This window comes from Zalophus californianus, chromosome 4 (genome assembly GCF_009762305.2).
Source record: "Zalophus californianus isolate mZalCal1 chromosome 4, mZalCal1.pri.v2, whole genome shotgun sequence".
Lineage (NCBI taxonomy): Eukaryota > Metazoa > Chordata > Mammalia > Carnivora > Otariidae > Zalophus > Zalophus californianus.
Genome location: NC_045598.1, coordinates 135151208 through 135165768, shown reverse-complemented (window position 1 = coordinate 135165768; position 14561 = coordinate 135151208). Strand labels below are relative to the sequence as shown.

The window sequence follows — 14561 nt, the reverse complement described above, 5'->3', positions numbered from 1 at the left end:
TGATAGCAAGTATCCGCATTTTACAGAAGAATGGCTGACACACTGAAAACACACTGAAATGAAAATGGCTTAAGATTTGCAAGGGAATGGTAGGAATGAATGAATAAATTCCTGAATCTTTAATCTAGTTTGGTGTGATAGACTTCTTGGATTCATGGGACATAGACTAGCCCTGAGAAAACTGTAAAGTAATGAAGTTGCTTTCGGGGTCCCAATCCCTCAACTCCGTTACCTTTATTCAGGCACTACTAGGCCTTCTTCTTTCTACTTGCCTCTCTATAAAATTGGATTTGCGAGAAAGAACCAATGACTTGATTATGCCTATTTCTTTTTCTTTTCTTTAAAGATTTATTTATTTGAGAGAGAGAGAGAGAGAGAGACAGAGAGAGCATGTGTGCAAGTGTACATGCATTGGTCAGGGGGATGGAGAGGGAGGAAGGGAGAGGGAGAAAGAGAATCCAAGCAGACTGCTGAGTGCGGAGCACAATGCGGGGGCGGGAAGCTCGATCCCAGGGCCCTGAGATCATGACCTGAGCCGAAATCAAGAGTTGGAAACTCAAACGACTGAGCCACCCAGGGGCCCTCAAATACACCTATTTCTGAAAATGCTTTACCCTAGTTTATATAATTTGAGGTTTCTTCCTGCTATAGTATTCTGATTTCATGATATTCTGTGCTATTTTCCATTTAACAGAGAATAATTCATTAAGTCAAAGGCATTAATACCTAATTACAGAATTTCAGGCATGAGTGATTCAGTTGGAAGAAGCTTTACTAAGGACGGAAGAACCTTCCTTGCATTGTTAGAATGACACTATGATGGTACTCAGCTTCTTTTGCCTATTCATAAAGCCAACCTTAGTTCTAGGTCTAGTTCAACTAGACTTCATACTCAATAATTGCACTCCCCTCCACCTAAATGCTTTTTCCCCCTACATCTAAGAAAATTGCTGGCTCACCTATCTCTCTGACATGATAATTTGAGAAATTTTAAGGAACTAAAAGACTTAAAACAGCAATGGTAGTTAGAAAGCAAAAGGGTCAATAGTTGTTGACTCAGGCTTTCCCATCAGATGACATATGTTCCCATCTAGAGGACATATGATGAATTGGCATGAAAATTTTCAGAAGACTGCAATAGTATTCCTAACTGCTACAGTCAAAGACTATCGGAGATTTTCAGGAATTCAACACCTTGAAGAGTAATCCGAGTCAAATAATTAGCTATTAAGGGGCACCTGGGTGGCTCAGTCGGTTAAGAGTCTGCCTTTGGCTCAGGTCACGGACCTGGGGTCCTGGGATTGAGTCCCACATCGGGCTCCCTGCTCTGCAGGGCGTCTGCTTTTCCCTCTCTCTCTGCCTGCCGCTCCCCCTGCTTGTGCTCTCTCTCTGTCAAATAGATAAATAAAATCTTTAAAAAAAATAATTAGCTATTAAGTAAAAATCTTAGGAAAAGAGATGCAAATTAAGGATAAAGAACAGTGTACATTGGGCCTATAGTAAAAGACAAAAGCCAACTGATAGATGAAAACCAGAAATAGAAGAGAAAAACTCAACAGTAATCCTGATACAGAAGAAGTAGTGGTAACTATAAACTAAATGCATGTCAAATTTTTCCATCGATTACCAAGTTATAGTGCTAAAGATACATTTGTTCCTGTTCCTTAACTCCTACTCCAATTCGTTGAAATATCACTGAGAGAGAAAAGTTTTTATAAAAATAATCTCCTATTATCATTATTTTGTTGGTTTTATTCTCCTGGAACAGCAGCCTATTCCCGAAAGTTACGCTTTTGGAAGAAAACCCTGTCTCGCAATGAACTTAGATAGTTATTTTCCCTCAGGTTTCCTTGATCTTGGTCTCCCAGAGGGAAAATTTACTTTTGAGGTGAAAATAAAACTTATTATGTACATGGAGCCAAAGACAATTGTGCTAAAATTATGAAAGACTTACTCTTATCTAGATTTACCCCAAATGTGCTAGTAAATTACACTGAAGTATGAGAAAAATGCAAAAGGCATGTTCTAACATTCCATTTAAGGAAATTGGGTTAGACAGTATTTCCAAACATTAATGGAAGATATAAAAATCAGACACTGCTTAAAACGATAAAGTAAATAAGTTAAAAATAGAAAATCAAGTTAGTTTTCTATTCATCTTGAGCAAAATGCCAAAGGAAGCCAACATCCTCAAGGATTAAATGTAAATTTTAGAGCACCCGGGTGGCTCAGTTGGTTAAGCGTCTGCCTTCGGCTCGGGTCATGACCCAGGGGTCCTGGGATCAAGTCCTGAATCGGGCTCCCTGCTCAGCAGGGAGTCTGCTTGTCCCTGTGCCCCTCCCCCTGCTTTCTCTCTCTCTCTCAAATAAATAAATAAAATCTTTTAAAAAAGGATTAAATGTAAATTTAAAAGTTTTTGAATTTTTCCCAGGTGTACAGGCATGGGATTTGCTATTGCCACTTGCCCTTTTTACATATGATCATGAGAGAAAAAGACAAATGTGGAAATTTTTTAAGCAGAAAATAATTCCTTTTATTAGCAAATGAGTACTAGTCACTAGTGATCCTGAACAGAGGGCCAGGTCATCATTCGGGAAACAGGCACACACAATGCATATTACTCTTGAAAGGGCCTTTTTATGATCTTGAAAGACAAAATAATTTGAAGAGTTGTTGGAAGCAAGGTAAGTGTTAAAGCTGGTAAAGCAGAACAGCAATTCCACCCAAAATAGAATAAAGTGGGTGATTAAACCGGAAAATTTAGAGGTTGATAAAGACTAAAACTGAACATGTACATTGTAATTTAAATCAGTGTTGGCTTGTAGCCTTTGGAATCAGACATTACTTTATGGCCCATCTCATATTCAATGGAGTCCCTTTTTTGTGATTTCCTTAGGATCAAACCCCTCAGATTTACCTTCAAAGGGATGGGTTATCTTTAAAATGAAGGCTTTTCTATAAATAAATCCCATTAAAGTAGGCCCAAGATGAACATGTCCTAATCTTAAAGTTTACTCATATATATATATATATATATATCAAAGTTTAATCATATATATATATTCATATATATATATGTATATATATATAAAGCTGTGGCAGGAGCCCAGAGCATGCGAGAAACATAGATATATGCTAGTTAGGAAGTATTTTTCTCCTTTCGATTTCACCTCGCTGGTATGTCTACCTCTCCCGTAAAGCAGAGGAGATATTTGCTTGAGGAGAAAGAACACAGTGGAAAGATGATGATAGAAGGATGGAGAACCACAGCTCCACTCTATGAGCTAATTAGAAGATTCAGCATTACCCACCACAGGTAAATTAGCCTGAAAAAAGATGGGAACCGGAAGTGTGGGAACTTAGGCTCTCAGACAGGGTCTTGCTGGTGCTCCCACTGTGTTAATGTTTAACCAAAGAACGAATTCAAGAGAAATTGCAAATTCTAGTAGGTATGGTCACAGACCTTTTCCCTTGGTAACATTCTCTGGTCTGTTTTGGTCTATGATTGAATAAAGTAACAGATTCAAAGCGCCGAGTTCCTCAACACCTGATGCATGTATAGATACTGCTCACTGAAGGGGTGCTGCCGACATCTTTCTGCAACTCTGATACTTACAAACAGAGCCCACATCTCCGAGGGGAGAAGGATAAAAGTACATTTATGTTGAGTGGAACGAGGAGAAAGGTTAGGTTATTTAAGTATTTCCTAACCATTTCTCTACTTCTCTTCTCACTTTCTCTCATACAGGCCCTCTGTATGTCACTAGTGATCCTGAAACCACTAGTGCCGGTTTTGGAGTGATGGACCCGAAGGGCAGTCAGCAAAGGACCCACTGTCCAAGCAAAGGCCTGTGATCCAGCAGAGAGAAAAACAAGATGCTCTGGCTGCCATTGAAGGGGGTGACTCCACAGCCAGCATCGATCCAAGCAGACTTGCAGACTAAAGGTACAGACCCTTAAACTGTTCTCAGTGGATGTAAAGTATCAAATTTTACTCTATTTCACATAATATTTTATTTTAAATTTTACATAATTGTCCATAGGAGTTTTTCCACACCAGACATTATGTGGAAAATCTCTCTTTTACACAACTGATCCTAGGAGTTTTTCCACATAAGACATTTTTTTATGTGTCAATAATCACAGTGACATGTGAAGTGGGACTGGGACTGGAAGACTGATACAGTCACGTGCAAAAAAAAAAAAACAAGCATTGCACTATTCTTAAAACAATTATGTCTGACTTAATTGAATGTACAGATAAATCACGCAATTGTAGCTTTAACATTTTCAGGCCCCAAGAATATCCAGATAATTAAGCCAAAAATATTACTTCGGGGCAAGGTAGTTGGTAGGAGTTGGTATGATAGTTAAAGGAAGGGCCGCTGAAGAATTGTTCCTGGGCACATTCCTTATATGCGTAGGTCTATTCTGCTTCTCTCTAATGCCAACTAGTCATTCTGGACAGGGAAAACCAGAGCAGTTACCAGTGGTCAAAGAGCCATTCCATATCATTGTTTTCATGTCTCCCAAACTAAAAGTTAAAATAGGAGTATCTTCCTACAATCACATGGCAATTTCGGTTTTAGAAGAGAAAGATGAAATTGAAAAGTTGGAAATTTATGTAAAAGTCCAATTTGTGAGATTGAGGAAAGCTCTGTGTGTTTTGGAAACCTTCTAGCTACATGCAATTAGTTCGTTCTAAATAATGTCAAAATTTCCTTATAAAAAGGAAAAATATCACTGGTGTTTTCTTGGGTTTTTTGTTTTCTTTTTTTGAAAAACACTGTTAATTTGAAAACTAAAACTTACTTTAAGGAAGAAATTATAAGAGAGCCCTTTTTTCTACTTTGCATAGTAAGGTTTGTATAACACATTAAACAATAAAACATGTAACATTCCTTACATGTTTGGCTGTGTGATTGCCTAGCACACTATATTGACTTTTTTTTCAACCCAGTGCCTATTCTTACTCACAAAATCTAAACTGCATAAATTAGATTTCTCTTGAGGAACAGAGAATGGGACTCATCATCTGGGGTTGCCTCAAACAGCTTTACAATTTAGTTATGACTTAGTTATAGACATGGGGTGGCGGTGGGGGGTAGAAAGTCATAGAGTAATATCAATATATTTCTAAGGTTGTAAATTTATTGAAATAGCAAGTAACAATGGGTGCCTCAAAAATCAGAATCTTATAGCAATGCTAAAGTGTAAATTATTACAGAAGTCATATTTTTAGGAGTTAAACTTTGAACATAAGCTTATTACCTGCTAGGTGTAACGTAGGTGAATTCCTATATCTAGAGGGCCCTTAACTTTTGAACTTCCTGGCACTTAAGAAAAAGAAGAGGAAAAAAGCAAACCCAAAACAAACAAACAAACAAACTTTTTCCTTGGAAAGAACATAAATTAAGATCCAAAAAAATGTATTATTTAATGCTTTGCTTTATTAATATGTATATTGAATATTATGCCACATGTTTGTGCTAAAATGCCATTTGAAATCAGTATTAAAATAATTATATAAAAGGAATACTTCTCTTAAGACATAAGGATGTGATGATATAAATTATATTAATATATTTCTAAGACACTGCGATGACCTGTCTAGTCTTTATTTTTCCGCATATGTTCAGCCTGACTTACTTCCTGGTTCTTAATTATAGCCACTGAAATATATATTTCCAATAAGGTAAAGGTGTCACTTACTGAAATTAAAAGAGATCCAAACGTATACCCTGTTCTTGGTTACGTGTGATCGGCTGCCTAATATTAATTAATGAATTAGACTGACTCGCCTTGAAATGACTTACTGTTTGAATTTTGTGGAAATCCAGGCAAGGAGGATGGACCGTTCATTCCAGGGAGCAGAACCGGAGGGAGGCCTGGGAGGCCTGGATAGGATGCTGGCAGACTGATGCCATGGAGGGAGCTGCTGTCCATCATGCTTGGCTGCTGTACCGCTAAGCCCAGCACGTCTGAGGCTTTCTTTATACGGTCAAGTTCTTGCTGTGCCATCAGCTGTCGAACAGTGGTTGGAGCCAAGTAATCTTTCTCCCGATCAAGCTGGCTCCCAACGGTCTCCCTCACTTTTGAAATGTGCTGTTTGGAGAAAATATGATCTCTGATGGACAAGCGGGCAGAGTACTTCACCCCGCAGAGGGTACACTCTGGTTTGGTGCCTTCCGTTCCACTTTGATTAATCATGAAAGGCTTCCCTATGTTAATTTTAAATTTCTTTTCCTTTGCCCTTGCATTCTGGAACCACACCTGGACCACGCGTTTGGGCAGACCGATCTCATTCCCTAGCATTTCACATTCTTGCATGGTTGGAGTTCGGTAGTCACTGAAGCAAGCCTTGAGAACCTTGAGTTGAAGGTTGCTCATCTGGGTTCTGAAACGCTTGTGACCTGGTCGATCGTTGCTTTTGGATTTAAAAGGATTGCTGGATCCAAAGGGATTTGGTGAACTCGGGTCAGCGATGCTGGATGATTCACTGCGGTCTGCATTGTCATCGGGGTCGTCCGTGATATAAAAGCTTTGGTCGTGGTCGCCGTCTTTATCATTGAAGTGTATGGAGGGGCTGGTGAGAGAGAAGAGAAATTTTTCATCGCAAACCTCCGTGGTGGGTGTGGTTGCGGGTTTTGGCAAAGCGTCGAGAGTTTTGGGCTCCTTGGGAGATAAGGCCGGCTTCACGTCTCCGGAACCTGCCGTGGTGCTTTCCATCTCAGCATTGCCCTCATCCCCTGTGGTGGCGTCACTGATGGCTGTATTAATGGACGAAGTCTCATCGAAATCCGTTTTATTTTGATCATACCCCGCCTCAGCAGGAGGGGCATTTAAGTTCTCTACATCCTCAGAACATTCTGCTTTAAAAGAAGACGGGCTTAAAAGATTCTTGGGCGACAGCTCTGCTGTTTTACTAACAGGTGTCGACACCGTAGAAGCCAATTCATTCTCACTTGATAGATCCATTTTAGTTAAGGGCAAAGACGGATAGTCAAAATAAATGTATTTCTGAGGGCTCTCTCCCCCGTCTTCAGTTGATACAAGAGGGCTCGGAGGCAAGCTGTAACCTGCCTGCTTGCCTTCATTCCAGTGCCTAGAGCGGAGGTGGCTTTCTAAGGCCGACTTTGCCTTGAACAGGGCTCGGCAAAAAGGACACCGTTTATGGGACTGCGCTGGACCCACCGCCCGGAACTGGCCTTTCCTTTCTCGAGCTCGCGTATTCTGGAACCAGACTTGCACGACTCTTTTTTTCAGCCCCACTTCGCGTGCAATGTGGTCAAGCATTTTTCTGGTTGGGTTGGAATCCAGCAAGTATTTTTCATAGAGTATTTCCAGTTGTTCCGGGGTAATGGTGGTTCTCAGGCGCTTATCGCGGTGCTGGTCCTCACCACTGTTCCCTCCCTCCTTTTCACTGCACATGTTGTCTTCTTTATCGTCCAGTTTCCGCTTGAGGGAAGCAGCGACCGTCGCGGGAGCCGTGGTGTGGGAGGAACCGGTCTGCGGCGGCATTTGCGTGAGAGATCCGCTCAGCAGCTGTCCGGTCATCAGGGGGTTGTTGGGGTCGAATATCATGTAGGGCATATCCATGGGCCTTTCCAAGAATGGAGAGTGAAGGAATTGGTTTTGAGCAGCAAGGAAGTGCATGTGCTGGTGCTCCTGCCAGAGTTCCAGAGTCGGGAAGGCCACGGTACACTGATCACATTGGTATTGTAGTAACTGTGGAGGTAGACTGTTCTGGAGAGAAGTCATGGAAATCTGCAGCGGGCTGGAAGGGACGGGGGTTTGAGAGGCCGAGGGAGGCCTTCCGACGAGTGGGGGCTGTTTTGGTGGCTGGGGCTGTGGCGGAGCTGCTGAGGCCTGGGGTGGGTCTGAGGAAGTCGATGCTAATGGCAGGGCTGGTTTGGTGCCTTGAGGAGGGGGAGTGGGGTCACTCTGCTTTGGCTTTTCTGTGGGATATTCAGGTTTTGGAGATGTCTTCTCGAGTTCTGGTTTGGGGGACGGGATCAGGGGGGTACTAGTCCCCGAGCCACAGCTTGCTGCAGGGGCAGCCGTGCTTTTGGCGGCATCCGTCTGGCCAGACACGGTGCAGTGCTTGTACACGACTTGGTCGGTGGCGTCCATGGAGTCTTCGGTTTGGCTTTCATCCTGGGCATCATCGTCTTCATCCTTGTAACACTGCTTTTTCTGATGCGTGATCAAGTCAAAGATCCTGGGGAAAACCACATTGCACTTTTTACACTGGTACTGCATGTTGCTCGTTCGAATATACCGCTCATTAGTGAGTTCTCTTTTTTCATTATCTTTAGTTTCTGCTTGATTCTCGTAACTCTTCCGTGCTTTCTGACGAGCGTTCTGGAACCACACAACAATAACCCGGGTGGGCAGGTTGAGAACCGTGGAAAGTTGTTCTATTTCATCATCTTTTGGGTAAGCGTTGGTGTCAAAAAAGTCTTGCAGAACCCGAAGCTGGTAGTCAGTAAATCTCGTTCTAGAAGACCTTTTGCTGAATGATGCATCCGATTTGTAATGTTCTAAAGAGGAGGGCTGTGGATCAATTCTGATGTCTTCCAAAACAGTTATGGGAGGGTTACTGAAGTTGTATGGGGAATCCTTATTCCTCTGTCGTTCCTTAAAAAGCGTATTTCGAAACCAGTGCTTGATGACTTTTTGAGAGAGGCCAGACTTCTCCGCCATTTCTTGGATCTGTTCTTCGCTCGGAGAGTTATTGATGTCAAAATAAGCCCTCAGGATTTTCAGTTGGTCGTCTGTGATTCTTGTCCGTGGGCGTTTGAACTGAGAATGCCTTAAGAAGTTGGGATCTAATCCGAGCTGTTGCTGGCAGAGCTGAGTGAGGTCCGCAGACAGAGTGTCCATCTGGGGCAGCTGCAGGGCGAGCTGGGGAGGAAGTGCAGGGTGCTGCACGGGCTGCATCATAATGGAAGGAAAGAGTGGAAGGTCAAGAGAAACAGGCAGCTGGACCTGCGGGGGAGCAGACGGGGGAGGAGGCGGGGGAGGAGGCGGGGGAGGAGGTGGTGGCGGCGGCGGCGGGGGTGTGGGTGGTGGTGCTTGCAGAGGAGTAGAAACCGTGCTTGGGATTTTTACAGGACCCAAGGAGGAAGGCTGTGGAGGAGCCGGAGGCAGAGGGGGAGGTGGCGGTGGTGGAGGTGGAGTTTCTGGTGAAGGTGGTGAAATTGGATAAAGCTTGTCATAGGCCTCCCTGTATTGCCGAGCAAATTTTTCTAGTGCTCCATATGGAAAAAATTGTCCATGGACATGTTCTTGGTGACTCTTTAAGATAAGGACATTGGAAAACAATTTACCACAAGTTCCGCATTCCAGTTTATCGGTGTTTTCACCTTCACCGCTCTTGCCCTTCTTCTGGACCTTCTGCCTGTTTTCGTTATACTGAATGACCAGTTCAAAACCAAAGTTTTCCAGTAAAGCCTTGGCTGCGTTTCCTCTGGCCCCCGAAGCTATTCGGGGTGGCGGGATGCACGGTTCCAAGGATTTCTGCTTCTTCGTGTCTTTGCCTTCCTTGAGTCCTTCACCTTCGCTTGTACACTCTTGCTTTGACTTTTCTTGCTTTTCCGCAATCTCTTCTGCCTCCTTGTAAGATGGCACGTCCTTCATGATGGGGCAGTCGGCACTGGCTATGTTCGTCTGCTCTTGTTTCAATAACTTGCTTGCGGCCTGTTGCTGCGGGGGCTGTGGGGGCTGCTTCTGGGGCTGCAGTGGGGGCTGGGGGGCCTGGTACTGTTGTGCTTGTTGCTGTAGTATCTGGAGTTGAGTCTGGCCAACGTGATGCTGGGTTTGAATCTGCTGCTTCAAGTCTTCAAGCAAGGATCCAGCCATTCCTGTCATGCCAGGCATACCAAATGTGGCTGAGCCCGGTAAGCCCAAATCTGGCCCCAAGCTGAACTCCGCCCCGGGGATGTAGAACGGAAAGAGAAACTGAGGCTGCTGGAACTGCAACAGTGCTTCCGGAGTCACAGGGAAATGAGGCAAAAAGGCTGGGTTTAGAAACTGAGGCTGAAAGAACGCAGCCTGCTGCTGTAACTCATGCTGGAGTTGCATCTGGATTTGTGCTGGTGACTGCAGCGGGTGATGAGGAGTCTGAGCAGAGAGTAATTCTGGACTTTGCTTTTTATTTAATTCTTTGGCATCTAAGTGGGTATCCTTGCTGCCGACTGTCGCTAAACTCATGGAATCTAACATCCCCTGGCCAGGGCTACTGTTGGCTGCCAGGCTGTGCCCACCGGCCACGTGGCCGCTGGGCTCCAGCTTGGCAGCCCGTGCCTTGGTCTGGTGGAGCACAGACCTCATGTGGATTTCCAATGTTGAGCTTTGGCTGTATGCAACATTGCAGATGCTGCACTTGAAGGGTTTGTTGTCTGTGCTGCTGTTGGTTTCTTGGGGAACAGGGCTGGAGGCTTCCTGCAAAACCTTTTTCAACTTATGCAGATGAGAAACTGAATTATAATGGACCAAGAGAATGTTCTTTTGGGTGAACGACTCTTTACACACTGTACACTTATACGGGCGCGATGGGTCAAGGAATTTTTCCATCGTAAAATTTGGCCCTTTTCTGAAAGGTAAGGTCCGCTTTGGTTCAGAGCCCATGTCATCTGGAATAGAGCTACTATCGCTTCCCGCAGGACTTGCCTTCCCTTCGTGGTCCACCTCATACTCTCTCTCCATTTCCTGCTCTAGGGCATGGTCGTCCTGCGCCAGAGTTTCACTCTCTGCCCAAAGTTCGCCATTCACGGGCAAGGAGGCATACAGCTGTTGAAGTTCGGCTTCACTCAGTTCGGGGTGACCTGCTTCCAAGTGTTTTTTTAAAGCCTGGAATGTACGGAAACTACGCTGGCAGAGATTACACATCGTCGCGGCCCGAATTGCATGATACTGGGAATGTATCTGAAGCTTCTGCATCGTCTTAAAAGCCAAGCTGCAGTGGTTACAGCGATACTTATAAACATGGCGGTCCGACACAGAGAGGGGTTGCCTTTTTTGCTGCTCGCTTAACTGATCCTGTAGAGTGTCAGGGAGTTTCACATCCTTACTGCTATTTTTATTCCATTCTGACACTTCCATGGGTTCTTTTGTTGGTTTCTGCTCCTCACTCTTTATTTCCACGTTAGCCTTTGAATCCTCAAGACCTGCCATACTTTTGTCATCCGCTGGACTTTCACCTGTGTAGAAGAAAGCAAAAATACGTCGCTTACAGGGAAGAAAGCCTACTGCTTAAATGCCAATAAATATAGTAAGTAGGAACCTCTAAAGATTTCTGCTTAATCGATTCTTTTTTTTTTTTTTAAGTAGGCTCCATGCCCAGTGTGGAGCCCAATGCAAGGTTTGAACTCAGGACCTGTGATCGAGAGTCAGACACTTAACCAGCTGAGCCACCCAGGCGCCCCTAATTGAGTCTTTGAAGAAATACTTATCGAGCAACTACTATGTGCCAACCACTGTACTGGGTGCTGGGGATGTAAAGGTGAATAAGAAATCACCCCTGACCTCAAGGAATTCCAGGATAGGAAAAAAAGTAAGCTCAAGGTAGTTATAGTATGTTGCCGTCAGCATGATACCAAGGGCCACGACCTCAGTGTTCAGGAATTAGAACACACAGAACATTCTTGGCCAGTGACACTTAGGTCTCCGAAGAGCAGTTACAGAGAACCAGATACTAAATGTGCTTTGGAAAATGCAGCTCTTGGAAACACCACAGTTTTTTCCCTCCATGCTTTTTATAAAAACAAAACCAAAAAACTTTGGTAGTCATAATCCTGGAACATCACCACACATGCGAGCCCCCTGAGCGTGTTTTCCGCAGATCCTGCACCCAGGCTGGCGTACCTGAATATTTCCCAGATCCCTCAGCTGTGATGGCTGCAGGTGTGTCCCGCTCCGATTTCTCCGAGGCAGCTGCTGGGAGTAGCAAACTATTGGGCATCATCACATCAGGCACAGGCACCTGTGAGAACCGAAGGGGTTTGTGTCACATGGAGCCCAGAAATCAGACTCCATCACATTTGTCACTGGGCAGTAGCCTATCCCACTTCCCTTCTCCCAAAAGAAAGTGGGGGCATTTTGTGGATCTTACAGGCCAAAGCTATGCCTTCGAATTTTAGATCGATGCTGTTGCAATGCTGCATTCCTTTCTTTTTTTAAAAATACGATTTGAAGGTTTTTGTCCGCCTATTTTTTTTATAATGACAATCAGGAAAGTTTGAAACGTAACGTGCCCACAGGAGTCATTTAATTAACTTTACAGATACAGAAGTAAGACAGTAAAGCATGTTACTGAATAAGCTATGCCTCGTATCATATCTTCTTTCTCCATAAGCAAAAGAGACGACAAATAAATGGGCCTCGGTTGTGATTTCTAGAACACAGTCTGTAAGAGAGCTTTAAGTAGGCAGAAAAAAGTAAATTTCTCAACCAATAATTACAGATTTCGTGTTGATACTTTTAGAGAGATCGTGTCACACCCGCGGCAACAACTGGGCTCCTTACTGTCATAAGCAGCTTCTCCACACAATCCGGAGACACGCTGTGCAAATGCGTCAGATGCAGCTGGAGGTGCATTTTGTTGCTGAGGACGTCCTGGCAGAGGGGACAGCAGATGACGGGCTGCACCGAGTGCTGTGACAGGACATGCATCTGGATACGACTTTGGTCCCTACTATTGTAGTTACAATAAGGACACTGAAAGAACTGGAGAACATGGAATAAACATGGCCGCCGTTAGTGGATGGGCTTGGATGACTTCAGAACATGACAAGTAACACCGAGAGCTAACTCTACTGCTGATCACAATGTCTACATACGTTTCAACAGCATGAACTCGTTTGGGGCTCTAAAACTATCAGGAGCAATAACAACAACAACAACAACAACAATAAAAACAGGTTTACACAGCAAAGGGAAAAAACATTTTTACCTGCTCGTGACAGAATTTATTGTCCTCTGTAGGTTTTGATCTTTTGGTTGCAACATCCTCTTCTTTCGCCAGCAGGAGTGGCTGGGGCCCCCCTCCCACACTGACTTTTAGCTCCTTTTCTGGTGTGATTATTCCTGATTCCCAAAAAAGAATAGAATACCTCAATTTTAAAAGACTCACAACATCAAATTCTGAAAAATTGTATGTTTTTCGAACAGCTCTGACTCTAAATCCACTGAATCATAAAAATGACTGGACAAACACTTTTAAATATGCGAATCTCAAAAGGCAAAAAGCACACTTCTTTTTATCTACTAAGTGGGCTTTATAAATATCTTTTAAAATGTACTCCTGTCTCATGTTTAGATAACCCTAGGTGACCTTGAAAGATTCATCCATAACACATGCTCTCTGGTGTCTCAGAATGCCTTTATCACATTAAAGCTAATCTACTCCCATTCACAAATGCTAACTTAGAAAATAGTTACTTTTACTAACGTTTAATTACTTATCTCTTTTCTAAAATTCTTGGACGCTGAACACATTTCAAAAATACCAAGACGAACTGACTAGTTATAATTCAGAAATACAAGTAATATTTTTACGTGGTGAATACAGGATTTTAAAAATTTACTCTACGTTCCATATTTGTCACTGCTTTTTGTGATTTGCACTTTATTTTAGATGTTTCAGCAGTTGGCTGTACACATAACATTATGGTCCAAACCTTAAGAAGACAATTGTTTTATGAGGTTAATCCAAATATTTGGTGTTAAAGACGGTTTAGAATTTTGCCTAGATGAGCAATGTAATGTGCAGGAGCGTCACACGCGTCAAAGAAAAGAGTGCAATTCTAATTTCCCAATTTAACAGAAAATTCTTTCCAGCATCAATTTTCCCGATAATCTCCTCTGTGAGGCTGGATATTACAGCGACATTGGGTAGGCATGTCACATACATCTCACGACAAACACAAAACCTCATTTACCATCCATTCCAATCTCATCATAGCGCAGCATCATCTGACCTTTTTTCTGCTGTTTATTATGAGTATTTCTAATTTTAACTTTCAATTTTCACCATCTTCCAGTCAATTTGCAACTAAATTATTTCCAGGGTGAGGACACTATCACTGGACAACTGGGTGCAAATACATCTTGAAATGCAATGAAGCTAAACCATTGATTGCTATCAGACCCCACGTAAATATAGAGTCTAGGCGTAATCTGATTGTATGCTGTGCATGAAGATTTATCTTGATTTTTTTTTTCAATCCACATACGGTTCATATAAATGAACAAATTGCACCTTATTGCAGAATAACCCAGTTTTAATTTAAAAATAAGGTCAAGGATGTTATGGAAACAAAGTAAAAATGAACCAAAAAATATGCTCTTTTTCTGTCCTGAATAGAGATGCCTGTTTTCTACCATATAAATAATTTTAGGAATTTCAAATTCAGAAAGAAATTTAAAAGTAAGAGTGACTCTGAGGAGACCAAAATTAAAATAGAATTTTAATGACATGATGACAATAATTTTATCCCCTTGAGGTTTGTGGTTAGGTACAGAATTAGCGCTATGCCTTCAACAAATTACACTGCTAT

The 14561-nt window shown here is 42.9% G+C and overlaps 1 protein-coding gene across 1 annotated transcript in view; it reads right to left on the bottom strand.

The window, feature by feature from the left end:
- Window positions 1–14561, bottom strand: part of ZFHX4 (zinc finger homeobox 4) — a 181610-nt gene that overhangs the window by 6340 nt on the left and 160709 nt on the right. The window contains exons 7-10 of the mRNA XM_027567822.2: window positions 12956–13089; window positions 12529–12729; window positions 11869–11986; window positions 5817–11204 (exon numbers count right to left, since the gene is read on the bottom strand). Coding sequence (XP_027423623.1) covers window positions 5817–11204; window positions 11869–11986; window positions 12529–12729; window positions 12956–13089 — 5841 coding nt within the window. The remainder of the gene's footprint in view (window positions 1–5816; window positions 11205–11868; window positions 11987–12528; window positions 12730–12955; window positions 13090–14561) is intronic.